At 37.5% G+C, this 24141-nt stretch overlaps 1 protein-coding gene across 2 annotated transcripts in view; it reads left to right on the forward strand.

Annotated features, from left to right (window-relative positions):
- The first annotated feature begins 490 nt into the window (after window positions 1-490).
- The window catches only part of CADM2 (cell adhesion molecule 2), a 1200723-nt gene continuing 1177072 nt past the window's right edge, over window positions 491-24141 (forward strand). For both annotated transcript variants that reach the window (XM_006159770.3, XM_006159771.3), the window contains exon 1: window positions 491-567. In XM_006159770.3, coding sequence (XP_006159832.1) covers window positions 507-567 — 61 coding nt within the window. In that variant the 5' untranslated portion in view covers window positions 491-506. The remainder of the gene's footprint in view (window positions 568-24141) is intronic.

Genomic DNA, 24141 nt, shown 5'->3' on the forward strand with positions numbered 1-24141 from the left:
CCGCTGCCCCCCCCCCTCCGAGGCCCCCGAGACCCCCCGAGCGCGAGCGGCGGTGCTGCTTGCTTGCTCCCCCTCTCCCTGCCCCTCCCCTCCGTGACCTACCCACTCCTTGCAGCCCTCTCGCCTGCACCTTCTCCGACACCCCGGCATCCCTGCACCACCTGCTCGGGCAGCCCCGGCGGGCTCTGGGACTTGCTGTGCGCGCAGCGAGAAAACCAAGCTCCAAACCCGTGCCTGGCAGACCGGTTGTCGCGGCTGCACCACCAGCAGGAGGAGGAAGAGAAGAAACTATTTCGCCCACCGAAACCCCATTCTGCGGGTGCTTCGCCGCTGCCGCTTCTGCTGCCGCCGATTCGCGTCCGGCGGTTCGAACACCGCAGCGGCGGGGACCGAGGGTCCAGCGGGCGCCTGGAGGAAGACACAAGCGGAGCCCTGCACTCGTGTGCCCCGCTCACCAGCATCTCCTTGCCCCCTCGTTCCTTCCCCAGCCCATTAGAGAAGGGACCATGATTTGGAAACGCAGCGCCGTTCTCCGCTTCTACAGTGTCTGCGGGCTCCTGCTACAAGGTAATCCCCGCCCCGCCGCGGGGAGCATCAACTTCACGCCCATTCCCCATGATCCCCATTCCACCCCATATTTCCACTCTCCCCTACAGTCCCCCAGTCTCCGGCGATTCCACCCCCTCCCCCTACTTCCCGGTGCGGCAGGGGGCAGTGGCAGTGTGGACCAGCCCCTCGAATCTCTAGCGCTGTCTCAGCCTAGCTCTCGCAGCAGTCAGCCCCTTGCGCGGCACCTTTCGCCTTTTCATTCACCTGAGCTGCCTTCATCTCACTCCATCCCCGCCAGCATCCCCCTCCCACGCCTTTTGGCAGGCAACTTATGCCGGTCTGAACATTTCACCCTCTCACCTACCCCCACCAGCCACTTCCCACATCACGCTTTGACCGACCCTCTCCATCTCTTGTCATCTCTTTAACCTCCCCCTTTTTGGGTCGCCTTTCCCTTTCCCTTCTTCCCACCATCATCGTATCCGTGTGTCTTTAAAAAGTGTGTGAGAGCCTGGGAGCGAGCTACTGAGACGCCGAGAACAGCAGCAGCGGCAGCACCGTGTGCATTGCAATAACATCCCCGGGGGGGAAATGTGTTGTGAGACGTGTCATTCACCTAGGAAGAGAGAGGAGACTCTGTCTGGGTTTTTTTTTTTTAAAAAAAAAAAAAAAAAGGAAAGAAAAGAATAAGAGATTAAGAGGAAAAAAACAGAATGAATGAATGAATCAATCAAGAAATTAAAAAAGGGAGAGAAAAGGTAAAAAATTAAAGAACCAAAACCACTTTATCAACACATCTACTTTATTATGTAGTCTACGTCGTTTTTTTTGTCTTTTTCTTTTTCTTTTTCTTATTTTTTTTTTTAAGCAAAGAAATCTATGCTCCCTAATACTTACTTTACTGCTAAGGGATTTTTGCTTACATTCCCTGTCTCTCCATCCTCTCTGCCGCTTCTTTCCGTAATTAATATTATCCTTTCACGTGAAATGTAAGAGCCCTTGCGACCGCAGTGGAGGGAAACCGCACAAAACACTGTTATTATGCAAATCGCTAGGCTTGGATGCGGGGTGTCTAGGGATTTGGGGTTCACTTTTTCCCAGACCCCCTCTTATGGGAGAGGGAGGGAGGGAGGGGGCTGTGTGGATGGGAGGAGGATGCTGATTATGAAATAAATGGCAAGGCATGGAGTAGGAGTGCTCGGAGAGAGGGCACTTTGGGTGGTGGAGGCAGAGGCGGTGTGCTAGGGCTGGGTGGGCAGGGGCTATAAGGCGGAAGATGATTGCTTTGAAGAGAGTGGTATAGGGATGTGGTTTGAGTGAGATATGGGGAGGAGAGATGTGAGATGATGGTTGACGGAATGTTTTAAAGCGTGGTGACTTGATTTCATGATTAAATCCTTACCCAACTCTAACCCTTCCGTTGTCATTTGGGTATTTGCGAGAACCCTAAGTTGATCAAATGTATTTGTCCCTGGGTAAAAGGGATCTGAAAGTAAGACACACGTAGATCCACAGGCATGTAAAACCCAATCGGCCTTTGGAGGATTTAAATGAGGTCAATGAACCATCTTTCAGCAAGTTCTTGGAATGCATCCTCTCTGCTAGCCTCCTCCGGGATATGGACTGGGGACCTTATTTTATTTATGCATATTTATGAATGTGAAAGAAGCAGCGGTGGGCAGAATTTTCCTGAATTAACTGACTGACCTTGCAGAGATATTTTTTAGAAGGTTTTGTGATGATTTGGTGTATTTTACCGTAGATGTAAATTTGATATATGTCATGTGCTAGAATCCCCGAGCAGACAGACAGCACATTCTCCCTGATAAAGCTGCCTTGTCCTATTCCCACTGTTTGCAGCCGACCCTCCCGCAACCACAGTGGCTTGACAGTACTTGGATTTTCAATCCGTGCTGAAACATCCTCTCAGAGACCCTAGTTCACCTCTCAGTAACTTGCATTTCTCAGCTCTGCTCTGTGTGTGTGTGTCCTCACTCTCACACGCTCACGCGTGCTCACGTATCGACGTGCGACTGGGTAGGGGGAATGGGATGTGGGGAAGTCAGTTAATTTGGTGATTGTGATTAAAATTTGACACCACTAGATGTGTTCTCTCTGCCAATCTCTTGTGTGCTGGCCCCGGCTGGTCATTGCACACTGCACACACTGCTGGGCTGTTGCGAGAGTATTTATTATAGAGCATGTGGGCCACGGACTGCACTTGGGGGTCGCCTCCTCTCTTCCTTCAACATTTCCTTGTGAATTGCCCATTCAGTGCACTGCAAAATAACTGTCTGCTGGTGCCTCTCTCTCAGCCGAGAGGAAGATTTACTCTTTCTTTACCGGGAGAGAATCCTTCAGCAGCATCCAGGGCATGGGTCTCTTTTATTGAGTATGTAAATCAATAATTAAGACAGTGCTGCTTTTCACAGCAGACTGGGGGGGGGTGCAGGGAGGGGTGTGAGTATGGCAGAGAAATGCACCACTGCAACCAGCAGCAGCACCAGCATCAGGTCCAAATAAATAAATAAATAAATAAGCATCCTGCAGAGCAACCAGGGACAGAGCACCAGCGCAATGATGTTGTGTACTTAGAGCGTCTTCGATCAGACCATATGTATACACTAAAAGAGAGAAGAGAATTTTAAAAAGGGAGAGAGAGAAGGGGGAGGGGGTGCCAAGCGCCACTGGATTGTCTTCTCATGTTTATGGCTGCCTCACATTTATCAAACCCTGCTCCACGACACATCACACTTTGTTGATATTGTCAGTTCTTGCTCAAACAAATTGCTCATGCCTCCCTTGTCTTAGTGTAGGCTGAAAACATTGCTTCAGGGTACAGATTTATGTTTCTCCCACCACCCTACTGTTTTATTAGGATTTGGTTAGGTTGTAAAATGAAGGCTTTATTTCGTAGACACAGATGAAATACTTAGTAGATCTTCCCTTTCTATATGCGAAGGACAGAAAGGTGGCCTGGAAGTAGTGAGCAGCTGATTTTGGCTTAGAGGGAGTCTGCACTGCCTGCTAGTAGTTATGACTAGGCAAATGCTATCTCCAGTCAATAGCTTACTTCTAGCTCTGTCAGCCCTACAGTGGTATCCTATCACTTAAGTAGTATCAATTTATTTATCTCTTATATTATTATACTCTTTTTTGTATTATTTTGACTAGAAAGTTCATTTGAGCAAATTTCTGTATTCCTGGGTCTAATATACTGTTTTACATGGTCACTTTAAAAAAAATTATCTGGAAAAAAAAAAAATCAACATTCTGGCTTATTAATAAGAGAAATAAGCCTGTGGTGAGAATCGTGTCAATGATAAAATGACCAAAAACAAATAAACAGAAAAGGGCCTTCTTATTTCTGTACCAGTTACCAGTTTGCCCTCAATGAGTCTTTGGGAAATGAATAATCTGATAGAAAAGAAATATATATTTCTCTGATCAACATTTATTTCTAACTGAACTTTAACTTTGATAACACAATTTGAGTCAGTCTTGAGCTATAAGGCATCTTTTCTAATTTTCTTCTATTGTAGAAAAAAATAGAAGAATTTGAGTTAAGGGCAGAGGACACATTAGAGAAATGAACTTCTTTCGAATAAGGAGTGCAAACACTTACCTTTGTACCTGAGATCTTGCGGCTCTAGAGTAGATTCAGTTCAATTGCTAACCCTGTTGAAGACTTTCCCTTGCCATGTCTGAGGGGGCACTGCCAAGATCAGGGGTGTCCTGTGCAGCACAGGATACAATCCTGGAGATAGCAGAAAAGAAAAGAGAGACGCATAGAATAGAAAATAGACATACACAGTGAGACTTGGCTTGCTTGAGAAGCTTACTTATCTTTTGCAATTAGTCTTGCACAAAAATATCCAAAACAAGTATGAACATAGGTTATTATAATTGTTTTTTTTTTGCTATTCTGATTAACAATCTGTTAAATTTAGTAAGAATGATATTCAAATTACACCCAGTTGGACATATATGTAACTGCCTCAATGAGTGTCACAAAACTTACCAAACTTTTTAGAAAGCTCATTATAATATATACTTACATATACTTTATTATACTTCCTAAGAATATCTTTCCAAATCTTTTATCTCTATACATAATGCCTTTAGTATTATCAAGCTCAATTCTTAGGCTTGGGATATAGTGCACTTGCTCCTTTTTTGATCAACAGAAACTTTGAAAAGTTGAATCTCTATATAGGTGCCAATGACTATGACTTTAGCTGTCAAACACAAATGTGGTAATTATAAACAAAATCTCCTCTGCAAATATGAGGAGTTTCTGGATGAATTTTATATCAAGATACAGAAGATGATTTCATTTCCCCCCATTTCTACAGCTCTTGGAAGTCTTGGAACATAGCTAAACATCATGAACTGGTCCCTTTTGGTGTCCTCCCCCAGGAGCTCAGATACTTGACATCTGTTTGCTTCACATATAAATAGTGAGATAATATCATTTTTCTTAAAGGTAAAAATTACTTACATCGCTTAAAGAGCAAATTGGAAGTGCTAAAATGTTGGAAGACATCCTAAGCATGAAAGTGACCTGGAATCAACATCAAATAATAGCAATTTTCTTCCTAATATAGGAAGTCCATGAGATACCAATAATGAAATATGTAAGATTTATTTATGATGAAGGATTTGGGGATACATTAATAATAAGCATAGATCTCCTGTCATGATGATGTTTCATCTGATGGTGCTGACATGTGTTTTATGGTAAGGGTCACTTCAATAGACTCCTTGACAAAATTACCCACAATGAAGCAACTGGCTGAGGAAGGAGAATCACTGACCAAGGCCAAAGAACTCACAAGCTGACGTCAGAAACCCATTGTTGAATTGGCAGATAGTCCTCTGACTTACCTTATTTGCAGTTCTAGTGCTCATTGGTTATTGAACTTAAGCTTCCTGAGGGCAAATCCTGAGCTTTTTATATCTGTATAATTTTCTTACTCTCATTTTAGTTGATGCATAATAAATCATGTTGAATTAAATAATAGGCAGGTCCTACTTAGTTCTCGTGGAGTTAAATGATTTCTTCGCGTCAGCACTCATACTTTGTTACATCATGTACATAAGAGTTAATTTTGACATTTTGTGGGCTACATTGGTTTCTGAAACAGATTTTCCTATAGAGCAGTATAATATACATCATTCTTGATATGCTTCTTTACTGACTCCATCTGATCAGTTCTTCTGAATATGCTTCCCTGTCCATTGGTTTCTTTTCTATGATTAAAAATCCCATGTAATTTACACTAGATTAAATCATAAACTCATTCCATGAAAACGTGAAGGACATAATTTAAATTTACTGATTTCACCTAAAATATTTTGAAGAACAAGTTCATTGCCAACATTTTACTTGAAAATGTCAAGCATTTTTGGAGTGCAGTTCTGTAGTATCAAAAAAAGGCATCTTCTGCAAATTCCTTGTGTAAAGAGGTGGGTGAGGATTAACCTAGAGCTGTGGCAGCTGAAGCCCCCTGCTGTGTGATGATGCAAATGGCATCTCAGGCCTAATGTGCTCTGCAGCAGCGGGCAAACACACAGGAAAACAGTCATGTGGCATGAGAGCGAAATGGTAAGTCTTTCCAGAGCTTGTAGTGGACGTGCAACATCCTTTAGCTTTTCAGAAACAGAAATAATCCTGAGTGTTTCCAGTCACTTTAGTTCATGAAAAAGCAAAAGAGAATGCATGTTTTGTTTGGTGATTAATAAATAAATCATAATAAAGTTATTAACATTTTCAACAAATGAATGGTGAACATTTTATTTTCTTGCACGCTATCAGCAACATGGATCAGTTTAATGAAGATGAATAGCAAAGTTAAAATCGGATTTCTAGGCAGTTGTTTACACTTGTTGAACCTCACACTAGTTGGGCTGCAAAATATTGTTATCCTTTTCTTCAGTAAGGAGTCAGTCTCTAGGTCTCACTCTTACTAGAATATTTTTTGTATTATGAGGATGTAGTAGTTTTAGAAGAAATAGGAATGAATTGTTCAGTGAATATTCAATAGTTTATTTGGTGTTACATGGAATTTATATCACATTAGTAAAGAATGTTTCCTCTTTGGACATTAGTTATTAGTAATTACACAGGCAAAAGTATCAAATATATTCCTTTAAAATCATAAGCACTGTAGACCTGTTGTTACATACAGCCTACTCTGAAAGTCTATCAGGTGACAGTAACTAGTGCAGATTTTATTTTGATCCTATTTACTGTAGAACAAAGTAAGTGAACCTACTATGCATATTGACTTTTATTCAAGGAATGAGCCCAGTTGGTCCTGTTAATGTGTTTGTGGGTTTCTTTAAATAGATAGAAATCATTTTCATCCAGAAGTCTGGAGTTTGTTTAAAAATTAAGAAAGTAAATATTCTGTTTAATTAGATATCTGTCAAATATGAATGCCAAAATCAGAAAGCAGTCATTAGAAAGACAGTATTGCTCACTTTATCTACTTTTATCTATCTTATGTATGTCTATTATACATAGACATACATATATATATACACATATTTGAAGTGTAGTAGTATTTTTAACACTGAAGGTCATCTTAATCAATTTTCTAAGTAATCAGAGTTGAGGTCATTCAGGAAGGAAGGTGAGGAAAATGGTTAAGAGTTTTTTTTTTATATTTTTACACCCATTTTCTTTTACACTTTTAATAGAAATTTAAGTTTGTTTTTTTTTTTTTAATAAAAATGTTAGCCATAGCAATGGTTACTTCTTTCACTTAAACACACAGAGGACAGGTTTACATTTTTGAAATAGCAACAGAGCTGCGTGTGGATTCTGGATCTTCTTTGATGCTTATGAAACAGTGACTAGGACCAGAATAGACAGAGGATTGTGGTGGTAAGGAGATCTGTCACAGAGAAACCTGGCCATATTCATTATTCACTTTATATTTTAGAACCCTTTGAAATAAATATTTAGATAGTCATTATTCGACATTGGGAATAAATCTTTCTGAGTCAGCAAGTAGTTTTCACTTGAATATTTAAATTACCTTTCAGCCAATTTAGTGCTAAAGAGGAAGCCCTGTCTAGTCATAGAGTTATTCTAGGAGCTAGATACTGACGTCATTAGGGATTGTTTAGAAAATAAAAATAAGCATTATTTTGCCTTGAGGAACATAAACTTTTAAAGCTAAATGTGATCAAATAATCCTAATAATTGCACATTATAAGTAAACAGAAGTCCTTTTGGAGGTCAAATCTGAGTCCCTGATAAGTTTATGTATTGTATGATGGTTAATTTACAATAAGGGGGCATTGTTTATCTAAAGTCGTCCTTGGGAACAGAGCGAGAAAGCACCTTTCCTGACAAGGATGCACTGCTGACTGCTAAGTGTATAACTGTTATATTGATTCAGTGTAATTTGTAAAGCCAATTAATTTGTTCTTGTAAAAAAATATTTTTAGCTTCTTGGCTAAAATTGTTTGCATTTAAAAACCCAGGTGCCTCCCATAATGCTTATTTAAACTTCAAAGCCTAAAATTTATAGTGCATAAAATATGTTTTTACTTAATAAATCATATTTTTCGTTAGTTTGTCCCATATCTTTCCTAGGGGAAAATGTCCATGACACTTACACCTTCTGTTCATTTTCAAATCTTATATGTATTCTGGTTTTCAGTCTGAAGTTGCAGACTTAGGTTGAAATGTGAGATAATGCATTACAAATTAGAATATTTATATTTAAAAGCAAATTAAATATGTACAATAAGCTTCTTACTTAATTGCCATTCCTTTACTGCTGCTCTGTCTTTTATATGCTGAAGTCTGAATAGTAACTCAGTTTCCTTTATACTCTCCAGGAATATAATAACCCCCCCCCCACCCCAACTCCCCAACCAGGCTACTGACCTGAAAGACCCATTAAAATAAACTAATGGAGAATAAAGAACAGCTAAAGAAAGAGAGTTTTGCTAAATGATATATATATGTGTAGATTGGGCATTTTTGCTTCAACCCTCAAGGTGCATACCTCAACATTTTGCAAGGATAAAACACTTAAGATGTGCGTTTAGTTGTTTTGTTTTTATTATTTCATTTTTTTAAGAGTTCCACCTCTTTACTTTCCTAATAAAAATGGCAAAAAGAGGAGGAAAGGAATGTGAGTCAGCCAGCCAAACACACAGAAACGCCTGGCAAAGCCGACTAAATTAGCATATGCTAGGCTGAGTATTTCCCTCTGTTGTTACATAATCCCTTTCTAATAGGAAATCAGTTCTCATACTTAACCCTTTCAGGAAGCCTGGATTCTCCCACTGTTATGTTTCTGTTTTGCTTCATTTATTTTCTCACGAATTGTGTAAATCATCTATTGAAGGGCATTTATGTCAGATTCTTTATTCCTTCTCCAGTCTCTCTGTATACAAATGTTCCATTCTGCATCCAACTTCAGGATTCAAGAATCAACTTTTCTATAGCTTTCACTGAGAGGATCTAATTAGCATTTGAGTCTCCCTTTACTCATGTGCAGCTTTCTTTAGAAAATGTATTAGTTCTATGAGGTTCCCCTAAGGATTCATAATACGCTAGTTTGTTACATGTACTGTGATATTCAGTGTGCCTTAATTATGCACGTGTCCTCATTTCAAAGCCTTTTCAGGGATCATGTGGGATAGAACAGGGGTCTGGCTGTAAGTTCACTGTCATGTATTAATGTGTAGGTGGTATTCAGAGAAGGATGTTTCTGAAGGCAATTATATATCTGTGACTCCAGTATGGCAAGCAGTTTACTCACATTCTACACTTCCTAGTTACCCTGCCAAGGCAAAATTAAATTCACCATTGTGATACATAATACAGTATCTGTTATTTATGAATAGTTCTTTGCTCTGAGAATGAAATAAAATAATAAGTGAAAATGTGTGTCCCTTACTCTGAATGAGGATTGTTCCTTTCACTCTCCCAAAGAAAAAGAAGAATCAGAAATTGTTCCTGTGTCAGTACTCTCTTCCCTGATTAACACATTTTGCTATGATGAGATCTTGAAGTTTGCTGGTTATTATTCGAGGCTATAGGTTACCAGATAAATTAATGGCCTGTAATCGCCTGAGACTACCACATGTCAGTGCATTGCCAAATTTGAGACATTTTCAGATTTTTGATTTGGATGCAATTTGAATCACTGAAACTGTAGAGGGACACTAAACTCTGTCAAGAGAGAGAGAAAGAGGAAGGAGGGGAGGGAAACACATCTTTTTAAAGAGACTTCTTTTGTGGAGGGATTGTTACAAGAATTAGCATGGTTAATATTTACTACGTATTATCATTGATAAGGAAGCAATTTTCCTACATTACATGAGTTTGAGAATGAACTCAAATTAATTGTATCCCTTGACTTACATGTATTCCTGTGTCTTATATCATTTGAACATATTTTCTTTTTTTTTAAGAATTATTATATTTAAAGTTATTTATTTATTTACATTTTACCAGAGAGAGACAGAGTGAGAGAGAGAGAGAGAGAGAGAGAGAGAGAGAGAGAGCCCTTGACTTACATGTATTCCTGTGTCTTATATAATTTGAACATATTTTCTTTTTTTTTAAGAATTATTATATTTAAAGTTATTTATTTATTTACATTTTACCAGAGAGAGACAGAGTGAGAGAGAGAGAGAGAGAAAATGTCAAAGCAAGCCTCCAGGTCTGGGACCCGAACTGCAATCGTCCATGTGGGAGTCCAGCACCCCTAACCACCACATCACCTGCTGGCCCCAGAAAATTTTGTTTTAATTTGTAATTATAACATGTATTTTTTTTTCTTTTAACTTATGGCTACAGCAATTAAAAGCATTTTACAAATTAATAGAATAGCTAACGAGTTACTTCATTATTTATACCATCGCATGGTTTTTGAAGCTATGTTATTATTAGTAGTTTAAAAAATAACTAATACTGCCCCAAACTCAAGGGATTTTTGACCAGGGCCTGATGTGTTTATTTTGATAGACAAAAGCATGCCATCTTCCCTTTATTGATTATTTTAAGCATTTATGTCTTCTTAGTTCATGAGAGAACTAAGAATTTTATTTTGTCTATTTAATGCGTTCTATAATCCCTTCATTTATTTTCGTTACAGCATTTTGAATTTTATGTGTTTATCTGTCTGTCTCCTCTAGTAGAGTGTAAGCCCCTAGAGCTCAGGGTTGAACTGTTATTCTTCAGATTATTTCAAGTGACTAGATTGTCTGGTCTCTGTCTTTTTAAAATATTTTTATTCCACTGATTGGTTAGATCTCTTCCAATACATTAGTCTTGACACAGATCTTTGATTGGGTCCAAATAATATTCAAGTGTTTACATTATAACTGCCAAAATGTCAATATAGTATTCTATATAGAATAAATATTTGCAAATAAATATTTTCATCTGTATGTGATATGCAGGGAGAAGACAGAAAATGGGTACTAAGAAACACAAAGATTTTAAATAATGATGTAGTTTACAAAAATATGGATTCATCGCTTTACGTTTAGGCAGTCGGTTTAATTTAGCTCTGTTTTAAAGCTTTGAATATTTTTTTATTTCTTTGAACATTGTAACCACTTCTGGTTTTTTTTTTTTTTCACTTAGATTTCTATTCCTTGCTCCAAAAATATTCCTGTGATGACTTTTGTTAACATGAAGCTTTGTATGTTATTGTTCTAAGTGAAGTAGCTGGCATTTCCAGATAAATGTATAAACAAAAAGGAATTACAAACTGACCTTGATCCGCCAGATTATGAGTACAGACTGACCTGCTTTTAGTCTTGCCAAGCTACAGGGTAGAGGTTCTGTGATCAGGCCTGAAGGAAATTCAGAATATGTATGTCTCAGGTGCTAGAAAGGAGCATTGGAGATTTCCATCAATGTTATGTAAAAACCTTTTATTAAAATTCCTAAATAGTATTACTATTATTTTCAGATACTTACTCATATTTCTGCAGTGGAGGACATGTGTTTGCTATGGTTGAATTTGACTTATTCCTCTTTCTGCATTTGAAAGACACGGGGAAATGGGAAGGAGATATTAACTGCTTTTTAAAGAGAATTTAAATATAGCTGCTGAGAGCTGACTTAAGAGAAAAGACTCCACAATTTGTCGTGACCGTATTTCCACGTAAAGTGTTTTGAGAACGCTTTTCTTAAAAGTCCCAGTGAAACGCAGCTTTTTGTAGAAGTCATGCAGTTTTTCTTCACGTTTAAAAATCAATTTCCCTGATGTCTTTTGGATTTTTGACTGTTTTGTGACGTCTACCATTTGGAAATACGTTAAGGAGGCTACTTTGCGTTTTATCTGACATCAGATGCTGAAATCACCATATCTTTTTCCTGGAGAAATACACAGTTAATAAGTAGATGACCAACGCAGGTTAAAGCAACTCAGTTCATCAAGGAACACTGCTACTTTATGGAGTCAGTGTTCCATAGGTCTGAGTAGTACTTAAAATCCTGCTTTATGTTAAACTGTATCTATATGATGCCGTAGAAGAATACCTTCTTCTCTAATATGACTTTTGTTTGGCCATTGCTGATTGACTTTCCAGAGACAAGAGAATTAAAGTAGAGTGAGTATGAAAAACAATACCTGTTGACTATTTCATTATTCCGATGAAAATATATTTTAATATGTTCCTGAATTTTATTCACTATACTGAGGATATTCTTGTCAATCCATAGGAATTATAGGTTATGTATGACCGGTACTATTTTTTTATATGCAGCCACTTAGTATATAAAACACTGGGAATGTGAGGAAGAGTTGCATCTTTATACAAGCATTTCTCAGCACTTTTTGCCACGGTGAGCCATTCAGACATTGAATTTAGTTTAATATGAGAATGATGGGCATTTACCTATTACTTTAAGTACTAAATCATGTCCGGAGCCATAAAATTTAAAAAAAATGTATCCGAAATATTTATGAATATAATCTCATGTGATAAGTGCATTGTCTTTATAAAAAGACTTGATGCTAGAGGGCCCAGCCATGGCAGCACAAGCCTGACGGCGGGCGCTTTCACAATGCTGGACACTGCTGAGGCCACCTAGGAGCCCTGGCTGATTCTAGGCCCACATTCCAAAGCAGAGGGGAATGATGCTTACCTGTCATCCCAGCTATGGGAGGAGCTGAGACAGGAGGGTAGTCACAGTGATGAAATGGAATCTAAGCCTACTCTCACACCCAAACACTGACTGAGGATTTGATGGCAGTTAGCATTGAGAAGAAATTCTATGTCCGGTACCCTTTATAAACATGTATGTAGAGGCCACGTAAAACCAACAGAACATAGTGTCATGTTCACAAGCTTGCTTTTTTCATTTTAACCATAGAGATGCTGTGGGTGAGGTAAGACTAGTTAATAGTAGTGTGAAACTTCGATAATCTTATCTTTTCCTTGGCATCAAGGGAATGAGAATTTTGCTAGTTTATAGTTTTTAGAAATCTGGCAGAAGTCACTTAGGTCAGATTTTCTTTGAATCCTGTCTTATTTTCCCCAGTGTTACTGACTATACCAATGTAGACTAGCAAAAAGCAGAACATAATATTCCTGAAAGATGTGACAGCCTAAGGGTACATGTTGTCAAAAACAAATGTGCTTGACGGGTATGGAAAGGCGGACTGAGGAGATGAATCTTTTCATTGTGTGAGGAAGGTCTTACTGTAAGATGAAAGTAAATACCATCAGGTATTAGGGATATTTCTAACTTGGGCCTTCTCCTCCTAGCTGAACTGTGATAGAGAGTAGGAGAGATTTGACAATAGAAAAATGAGGTGGAGATAGATATCCCTGCCTCATCCGGAAGTGGAGCACAAACAGCAGACATGGCCAGACCGCAGTTAGTGTGGAAGTGTTAGTGAGGTTGCCCTGCTAGGTATCCTCTATCTTGTGGTGAAAATGCTCTATTTTGTAAAGGGAGACGCTATCATTGCACTAATTATGACTTAGATTTCTGAAAGTGCCCTGCAGCAGCAGGAGAGAGTACTCTATTTTGTAAAGGGAGACGATATCATTGCACTAATTATGACTTTGATTTCTGAAAGTGCCCTGCAGCAGCAGGAGACAGTGGTGGGAATCAAGTGATCTACATTCTCATCCAATCCATGCCAGTATCTTAGAGACCTTCAGCAAGCTGCTTCTCCACCAGCTTAGAGTCTTCGTCTCTAAACCAGAGGTTGGAACTGCACCTGTGAAGGGTTATAGAGGGATCTTATGGATGATTGCAAACTGCAGAAATGGCATTTTTTTTCCCCTTACCACTTACACGTGTTTTATAAAATAGTATAACATTAACTGTGTGCTTTTAAAGTAGTATTTACTAAAATTCAATTTTTTAATATTAATCACATGCATTATTCAGTGCTTAAAGGTTTTTTTGTTTGTTTCTGTTTTTGTTTTTTTGAGAGAATTTTGCTATAGGGCACGTGCGCTCTCCAGAAAGACAGAGAGAGACTGAGAGAAAGAAAGCAAGAAATCGGCCTCCAGGGGGGATAACCATGCCGCAATCCCTTCTCCTCCATTCTCCTCTCAGGATCTTGGGCATGTACGCACACGCCCGGCGTGAGTTTAAGCTGCCGGATCCGGGACTCGACCCACAGTCAACCAGTCGTTACGCTAACTGCTGGTACCCAGTGCTTAAAGTTTTTATGCATGTAAATAGATATGTGTGCTTATATAAATAGCAGAGATTTTCTCTGTCAGTGAATTTTATACATTAATTTTGTAGTCATCAGCCTGAGTTTGGGCTAGACCTACTTTTTTTTTTTTTTTTTTTTTTTTGAGAGGTTTTTGCTATAGGACGCGTGCGCTCATCAGACAGAGAGAGACAGAGAGATAGAAAGCGAGAAATCACCCCCCCAGGGGGGATGGCCACGCCACAATCCCTTCTCCTTCATGCCCCTCTCGGGATCTTGGGCACGCATGCACACATGCCCAGTGTGAGTTTAAGCCACTGGGTCCAGGACTTGAACCACGGTCGACTACATGGGAGTCCAGCGACATAGCCATTATGCTAACTGCTGGTCCCCCGGCTATACCTTCTTTTGTCACAAGATTTGTTTGTAAATCAACCTTGAAAATTAGAGAGTTTTTACTGTCTTAGTTATTTTATGATTAAGAATATGGTTTTAAAATTTTGAGTTTGATTTAATTTTTTCATGCATTTGATGTGTGTGGAAAATGTAATCATTTCATTCCTCATGGCCTTTGTTTTTCTTAAGTATAACGTATTCACCCAACAATTCATTTTTTTAAACATAGGAGTATACTGTAAAATACTCATTTGGACAAATCTGTATTTGGAGCAAGTATCATAGATTGACTATACAAACAGATGAAGGCAGCTTTTGCCCTTACAGAGCTTCTAGTCTAGTGGAAGGCACATAGTAAACAAATCAATTTAAGTAATGCCTTCATTTTTTCTGAATTAAAAATAAGAATTCTATTTTTATAGTAACATCTTTTCAGCAGCAATAGAATGTGGATATATCAATGAGGATATGAAATCACTGATATAACAACAATGCTATAAACCTCACTGGGCTTTTAACATTTTTTTTTTTTTAAAGTTGGATTAAAGAGTCCTCATTTCCTCTAGTCGTTTATCCTGAAAACATTCTCAGTATGATGCCAGCTTCTTTCTTTCTTTTTTTTTTATTAATACAACTTGAAAGAAGCTGACAAGTGAACAAGAAATATTCAAGCACGCTCTATTCTAACTGATTTGTTCAAGAAGATGATTCATTTAATTTTATAAAGGCTCAGTGGGCCAGAACAGTAGATGACCAGGTCAGCAAAGGGAATGTAGGGGAGAAAAGGTCTGTGAGAAGGATCTATGTAACAAGCAACAATATTTAGTTTTTTCGAGCTGGAGTTCTGCTTGAGCAATTCTGATGTTACCAGCGACAGTCATTTAAAGAGCTACGGATGCCTCAGGGAAAACATTTTTAAAGTGTGCTATCTAGAAACAATGCTCCTTGTACTGTGTCATATACACATATATTAAAACTCTGTCCCCTGCTTATATTATAATACATCATGTCTGATTAAAACTTGTACTCCTGTAATACGGCTTTTTGAGAATGCTGAGTCTTGAAACCCTTCTTTCTGCCCAGTATGCTTTGAAGGTGACTGAAATATTAACCACCTGGTAAACAAAGTGGGAGAATAGATGTGGATATCATTGAAGAACTTTCAAAATGAAATTAATTTTATATCCAATGATTCGAAACACTGGAGAGAAAATATAAAATCATACGAACCAGGCTACAAATATTCTTGGAAACATTATATTACCTCCTTGAGTATTTAATTTTGATATCCCCAAGGTGGCAATGATGTAATCGTTCTAACAGCTTGTATGGTATTTTTGAATATTATTACTTTTCAGCTAGTGCTATGCCTAGAGAAGATGATGAGCATGTTGTAGTAGATAAGGAAAGTGCTCAATTTCTTTCGTTTATACTTTGGAAATCATGGAGTGGTCTACATGTATCATTACTCTATTTAGAAACGTGTTTATTTGGATTATATATAACAGTACAGTGCAGTTAGGAGATCCTCAGCTTACCTATTATCTTTAATTTCACTTTCTTTTCCTTTTAAAAGAAACTTTAAAATGAAAGCAATTCAAGTATATGCTGTGCTGCAGGTGATAATTTGTTACAGTGTAGTTTTATACTAATTTATTTTGAAAATATATTCAGATTTCTCAAGTCAAGTCAGAGATGCATACTTATTTGGAAACTTCTGTGGAGGGAACTAGGTGGTGCTGTTCTGTCATCTTTGTGTCTGAGTGGCTTCTTTGATCCTGTTCTGGATTCATTAAACACTTTCATACAGAAAATGCATTAAGTAAAATATAATTTCGGTCTCATAGTGGGCATCATTCTTATTAACTAACTAAACATACATTGATTTTATATATCTTTTTTAGCAGTATTCTTTTACGACAGATACACAGTTCTTCCTAAGCTAAAGATAATAGCATGATTTACTACTTCCTTCATTTCTTTCATGTTTATGAACATTTCATATTTAATATCATGTTAAATTCTGAAACCCCCTCAGATATTTATATTACTATCCCTATTTTAAACCTGGTACTTGTCCTTTTTATTTTATTTTATTTTTTTTTTGCCAGAACTCTTTGAATCAGAATTTAAAGTGGTGAATTTTTTTTGTACAATTTAAGAGTTGATTTGATATGAAACGCCACAAGCAGGTAACCTCAAACAATTTATGTTATTTCAAATATTACCAATTGTATTACATCTTCAAACAAAAGAAAAGAGAAACCTTACTCTGGAAAAGAAATTTTGTTTACCTAATTTACTTTCCTGCCAAGAAAAGTGACCTCAGGCTGTCTGTTCATCTTTTCGAGTTTGGGGATATCATTTAGATAATGGGGGCCCCACGTGATCTTGGTGGTACCAGTAGTCTGAAGCAAAACACTTAAACTAAGTGAGCAACAAACCAGTGAAAAAAGTACTCCACTGTCCTTACATGTTTAGTGTCGTGTTCTTTCTGAGGTGTATTTTCTTGATAAGAATTACAGTTTCTTTAGGATACCTTCACATTTTGGGAATGCAGATAAAAGAAAATGGGTTACAATTTTCAACATAAAAACATCACCTCAGGTTCTATATAAGCCATTGTAAATTATGTTTCTTAATGATTTTGCAATACCATTTGTAAAGACTGTCTCATTTGCTCTCAAATAAAAATCTTGACATAAAATAATGGTGAAGGACTTAGGAGTTGTACCCATGTGACTCCTTGTAGAAATGCAATCCTGCATACCTATCCTTTTGAGTGGGGAAAAATAATTTATATCCTTTATATCTGAAATAATAAATCCTCCTTGTTGCTCTTGAGATCACAAAAACTTTTAAGTTTTACCCTAATAAGAAAGTACATGTTATTTAGAAAACTCTCTGTGTTTTCTGTTATCTTCCCAATCTTTTATCTGTGGAAGACAGAATCAATATGGAGTTTTGAAATGGTTCCACTGGATGTCATTTTACAATGTAGAATGATAATCTCTGAGATGAACATTTTCTGGACTAATAAATGTAAGTGAAATGCTGCTAGACTTCTATGCCTGTGTCTGGCCTCCCCCCAAGAAATGGAAGTTGCAAGTATTGTCAGAATTTAGAAGGGAAGACCTGCACAAGGGAATTAGGTTTAATATTCAAAAGGAATGCCTTAATGTTTACAGAATAATTTTTTTAAAGAAAAATCAGGTATCTCCTATTTTATACTGCCGTATTCTTAAAATGTGAACAATCTTAATTGTGAATAGGTGAAACTTGAAACATTATACCAAAAGTCACTGCTGTGCTTTGCACTATTTGCATTTAAAAGTACTTCCTAGAATTTAGATACTGGAGTTATGAGAGTAAACCTAGGATTAGACAAAAATATTGTTAAAAGTACTCATAGAATTGCCATGTCTACATGCTCAAAAAATATGTTTATGATAACACATTGATAGTAAGGAGAAATGCAGGAAAGGTAAGAAAATATTCAACTTCAATATATTAGATACTAGATTTACATTATAAAAATTTAAATAAGACCATCACTAGGACCAATGGTTTTTATTTATTTGTTTTAGAGACTTTTTTTTTTCTATAGGGTGTGTACATTCGTCAGAGAGACAGTGAGACAGAAAGAAAGAAATCACCCCAAGGAGAAATGGACACACTACAGTCTCTTCTCCATTCTTCTCTTGGGGAAATGGACACACTACAGTCTCTTCTTCTCCATTCTTCTCTTGGGATCTTGGGCACGCGCGCCCATGCGTGTGCACACACACATGCTCCAGGCAGGGGTTTTAGGCTGCCTAGTTTGGAACTCAAACTGCGGTCAACTATGTGGTAGTCCAGCAACATGGCCATTATGTCATCCGCTGGTCTCAGGATCAATGTTTTTTAGATGGCCTGTTTCTAAATTTAGTACACGTTAAAAAAAGCATGACAGTGAAAAATACCCAAAACATAAATATATTTCTAAGTTTTGTTTCCTTCTGAATATAGAAAGCCTATACATTATTTTCTTTCTGTTTTTTGAGATACTTTTGTTTGAGGCTTGTGTGCTGGCTGGAGAGATAGAGACAGAAAGCGAGAAATCAGCCCCAGGAGAGATGGCCACACTGCAATCCCTTTTCTTCCATTCTCCTTTTGGGATTTTGGGCGTGCATGCACATGCACCCACTGTGTTTCATGCTGCCAGGTCCGAGACTTGAGCTGCTGTTAGCCATGTGGAAATCCAGTGCCTTAACCTCTAGGCTAACTACTGGCCCCAATTATTTTGTTTCTTAAGTACCAAAAATAACAACATATTGTAACTCTCCTCACTACTTATTTTTTTACTAGTAAAATTAGGTAGGAAAATTAGATTACAATTAGCCACGTCTCAGGCAATATGTTTCTCCTTGGACTGAAGCTCTAGAGTTCATACCAAAGGTATTCTATACATTTTTGATAATTTCTTGTAGTTAGTATTTAATAAATTAAATACTTTGTGCATGTGTGTGTGTCTATGTGTTTTCTTCTGTAGGGGGCATGTGCTTGGCAGAGAGAGAGAGAGAAAGAGAAAGTGAGAAACTATCCCCTAGGAGGGATGGTCATGCTGAAATTCCGTCTCCATTGTCCTTTTGGAATTTTGGACATAGATGCACATACAATGGGCATGGTTTTCATGCCACCGGATATGGGATCGAACTTAGTCGTCCATGTGGTAGTACAACACCTTAAACACCACAGCACCTGCTGTTCCCAACTTGTGGTCATTAGTTACTTCTTGAAGCTCTCTTATTAGAGTGAAGAGGACTTTCTTCATAATTATTTTTGATGAAGATCAATCTTAGGCAAGATAGCATAGCTATTGGCTATCCGATATCAATGCCAGCAAACAGCTTATTCTGGCAAGTCATCTTATCTTTCTGAATGCTCCTTTGGAAACTTCTGTAGAGGTTTCTTTTCATCTTGCCATGTTTTTACCCGTGATGAAAGATTTATTTTTCATAGATCTAAAGGTGTTTTCACTTTAAAAGGTAAACTAAAAAAAAAAAGAGAAGAAAGATTGAGCAACAAAAACAGAAACAAGTAAAGGTTTTCTGGATTCCCTTTGAGACTAGAATCAGCAGAATAGTTGAAAAAGCCATGAAGGAGGCTGATACTAATTAAGAGAATAAAAACACTAGGATAATGGAGAGGATAGGTATAGAGCTTTTATACCTTTACGTTTCTTTTTCTTTATTACACCTATAGACGGTAGAAACACCAAACAATGCTTGATACAGCACTGTAACTGATACCAACAAATCAGGGTTTGATAAACCCCATGGACACTAACATCACACATGATGAGAGATCTGAATAGAACCAAATAAGAATTTGGGATGATTTTTGATGAAGCATGTCTAGAGCATGTCTAGAGCCTAATTAGAGTGGAAGGACACTGGTAATGAAGAAGCATAACATCATTAACAGGTAGGTCTAAATGATTTTAATCATACGTGACCAAAAACGACACAATGAATGAACTTTGGGGAAAATATCTTACCACAAACGTGAGATGTACTCTCATGTACAACTTACATCAAACTGCGAACTTTCTAAATACAGCTTCCCTGGTTGATTTGATTGTGTCAAGGTCTAATTTGTTTGAGAGTTAATACTCTAGTGTGTCAATGTTGGCATTAATATGAGTGGAAGTGATGAGATGCAATAATTAGGACACGCGTATGTTTTACAGGTCAGTCCAGGAGAAGCTCGCCTTATTATGACTTTTAAGTTTTCAAAAAAGTTAGTTGTTATAGGCTACATATGTGCAGATGTGAAACAGAAACACAGAACAGTTCTTAAAAACAGCGATGGTTTCATCATTGATTTGCTTTCATGAGATATGACTTCAAAACAAAACAAAACTTCCCCAAATCGGGTCTACATTTTAGTCACAATGTGTCAATCACCAGATACTTCAAAAGGAATATTGATTGAAACTGAAATCTTTAACTATGGGGGGAACTTAACATTTTGGGGAGCCACCTTTCTTAGAAATTACTGTCTTGCATGTTTTCTGCCTTTCCTCTACTAATTGGTAAACTCTGGAGTACAGTGATATCATTAGATTTTTTTATCTTCTATTTCTAGAATATTATCTGGCACATAGTTGTTCAATAAATTTTCATTCATGAATTTATGTAATGCACTGCGATTATTTATTTTTTAAGTAAAACACTATTTTGAGCAGTTTCTATAGTGAAAAAATAAAATTAATTCAAAATACACTTACTTGATATTAATTATAATATAGTAAGTTTCTTTATGTTTTGTCTTGGAACAGCACATACTGTATTTGATTACATGTATCATATGTGTGAGATCATTTAATACTATGTTTACTGTGTAAGTCTTAAAGCACGATACAACTGTTACTTGTTTAAAATAGTAAAAGATAGGGCAGAGAAATTTATTTGCTGAAATGCCATTAGAACATTTTTCAAAGTATTATTCTATTGTCCATGTTTATTACCATTGCTAGTAGCTCAGTGTGTGTAAGTGTTCGTGTGTGTGTTCATGTGTGTGTTCTTTGTACCAGAAATGTTTCTACAGTCATTGAATTAAGAGGTAAAAAGATAAAAGATGGTAAGAGGCCATAGGAGAAATTCTACGTAGGAAACATGTTTCAGCAAAATTGGATGCAAGTTTAAAATAAGATCTCCTGCATTTTAGATTTAAGCATGATCTCGTTTCAACCCTATTTAAATCTTGTTTCAGAGGCGGCCTAGTGTAAATGGAAAGTACCAGGGATAGGGCATCGCGAATTAAAGTTCTGATTATGACAGTGCCACTGGCTCTCTCTGTGACCCAGGAAATAGCGAGTCTCTCTAGGGGTCAGTTACTCAGAGGGTGTTAGGCTTGGCTCATCTCCAAGGTCCCTTTCAACTTGAAGACTGACTCCAATTCATCAGCTAAAATAAAATAATGGATATGCTTTGCAAAGGTTAGGATATGATTCTGTCTTTGTCATTCAATGAAAAGTTTTAGTCAGAAGTGTTATAAAATTATGAAATATATTACTAGCAGTCTTAATCCTACTGATGCACATTTCATGTTTAAAACATATGCTTATCTATATTAATATCTGCAATTAATCTATTATCCTACTTATTGATATACAAGTATATAGATCAATAAATCTTGTTACATGATTTCATTTATTTAAATGTGTATGCATGTATAGATACTTAATTAGATTTCTGAGTCTTCATCCTAATCTCTATGAAAGAGCCATGAATAACCACAAAAGCTATCTTTAAAAGAAATATTCATTTTGCAAACTGTATCTATGAAAAATCTTTATGTATTAGGAATTATCCCACTTAAAGAGGGAAGGAAACTGGATGATTCCAGGAAAAGGTTTCATTAAGTGAAGATTATTTTACACTGAGTTCCAAAACAACTGTGTTTTTTTATTATTATTATTCATTAACTCAAAACAAAGATAACGTTCTTACATTACTCCAAGAGCACTTTAGAATTTTATTAAATAATTTCCAGACAGTTTTCCTAGACTTTAAAATGGCAAGTGGTGAAATGCTTTCTTGGTATCTAAAAAGGTAGAGGCATGTTTTTTCTTTCTTTATGAGGATATTAAAAGTGTGCCTTCTTCAAGACAAAGTAAGGGACTGAAGGCCCTCAAATCACGAGCTAGCTTTTCATGAAACCAATTTGTACAATTCGTAGCTAATTCCAAATCTCACTTTTACCAAATAGAATTTGTTCTTAAGGAAGCCAAAGGCCTGTTATTTCCTAAGTATGTCATTAAGTAAAAACCGTATTGACTAATTAAGACAGGATTTCATTATAACCTCAAATCATAATCGTACAAAGAGTTAAATTTCCGCATTATGGAGTAAGGCAAATGCAGAGTGTTTATACGCCATCTCGAAGGTCAGTCCTCAGACTAATTCACCCACAGCCCCAGATGCCTCGCTAAGCTGCCAACACAGTTGCTTTCCGAGTCTGCCAGAAAGTCAGCTGCAGCTGCAGGGGACATTTTTTTTTTTTTTTCAGCCATTGCTAAGCCTGTGGATTTTACAATTGCCATGGAAATAGCAGAATTAGGAAATGTAATTCAGGGTGATGATCACCTCACTTACCCTATTAATGGGTTTCAAATTAATTTATTATGAAGAGCAAAATATAAACACAAAACTGGTTTTGTGCATGTGTGTATTCTTAATCCATTTCGTCATGTTTTGGAAAGTAACCTGGTGAGATTGTCATCAGTTTCAGATGGTTTCTTACTCACTTTTGGAATTCCTGGTAAAATCATTGTAACAAGCGACTGTGTGGTTATACTGCGACCTGCAGCCAGACCCACAGTAACAGGCTCCTGCTGCAGAGCGGTATGGTGTGATGGTTGAAGTCCAGCAGGCCTGGCCTCTGGGGTTCCTGGGCAGTGTGGCCTGGAGCAAGTGATGCTGCCTCTCTGATTTTAAGACGTTTCACCTGTGGACTGAGAATAGCGATACCCATCTCATAGGGAATCGTGAGGATTGATTGGTTAACACGATAAAAATGCCTGGTATTGTGTTCAAGAAATTATGAGCGCTCAATAAATTACAAAGATAACGTGAGAGGAAATTAAAAATTGATTAAAGTTTGCATTGGGTTTTCAGAATTTTGGATCTAAATTTCTTAGTGATATATAAAAAAGTCTTAATAGAGTATTGTGGGAATTAAGAGAAAAGGTAATATAAAAGATTGGAAAAGTCTGAGAATCATCACAAAGTTTTGAAAGACTATAATATTATATTCTTTCAGATCAAATCTAAGTGTGTTTGGACTGGGATCCTGAAGAAAGAAGGGACTTAGAAAGGAGAAAAAAGGAGGAATCTTAATTTTGCACTATACTGTTTATGAATCTTTAATTATTTTGAGATTACAGGCCTTCAATATCTTTTTTTGAGGAATTAATTAAGTTTCTTTTTGTTTGTTTGTTTGGAGAGGTTTTTGCTATAGGGTGCATGTACTCACCATAAAGACAGAGAGAGACAGAGAGACAGAAAGTAAGAAATCACTCCCCAGGGGGAATGGCCATGCTGCAGTCCTTTCTCCTCCATTATCCTCTCAGGATCTTGGGCATGCATGCAAACGTGCCTGGTGTGAGTTTAAGTCACCAGGTCCAGGACTCAAACCATGGTTGACTATAGGGGAATCCAGCAACATAGCCATTACACCAACTGCTGGTCCCATAAGGAATTATGTATCTAATTTTATTTATCTCTTTTTTTTAGAGAGATATTTTTGCTATAGGGTGTATGCACTCTGCACAGAGACAGAAAGACAGAAAGCAAGAAATCATTCCCCACAATGGGGATAGCCACGCCACAATTCCTTCTCCTCCAGTGCACATGTGCCTGGTGTGAGATTTAAACCACTAGGTCCAGAATTTGAACCACAGTCAACTAAGTGGGAGCCCAACGACATACCCATTACACCATCTGCTGGTCCCTATCATTATTACTATTATTATTGTTATCCT

This window comes from Tupaia chinensis, unplaced genomic scaffold, assembly GCF_000334495.1.
Source record: "Tupaia chinensis unplaced genomic scaffold, TupChi_1.0 Scaffold000652_1, whole genome shotgun sequence".
In the NCBI taxonomy this organism is placed as follows: domain Eukaryota; kingdom Metazoa; phylum Chordata; class Mammalia; order Scandentia; family Tupaiidae; genus Tupaia; species Tupaia belangeri.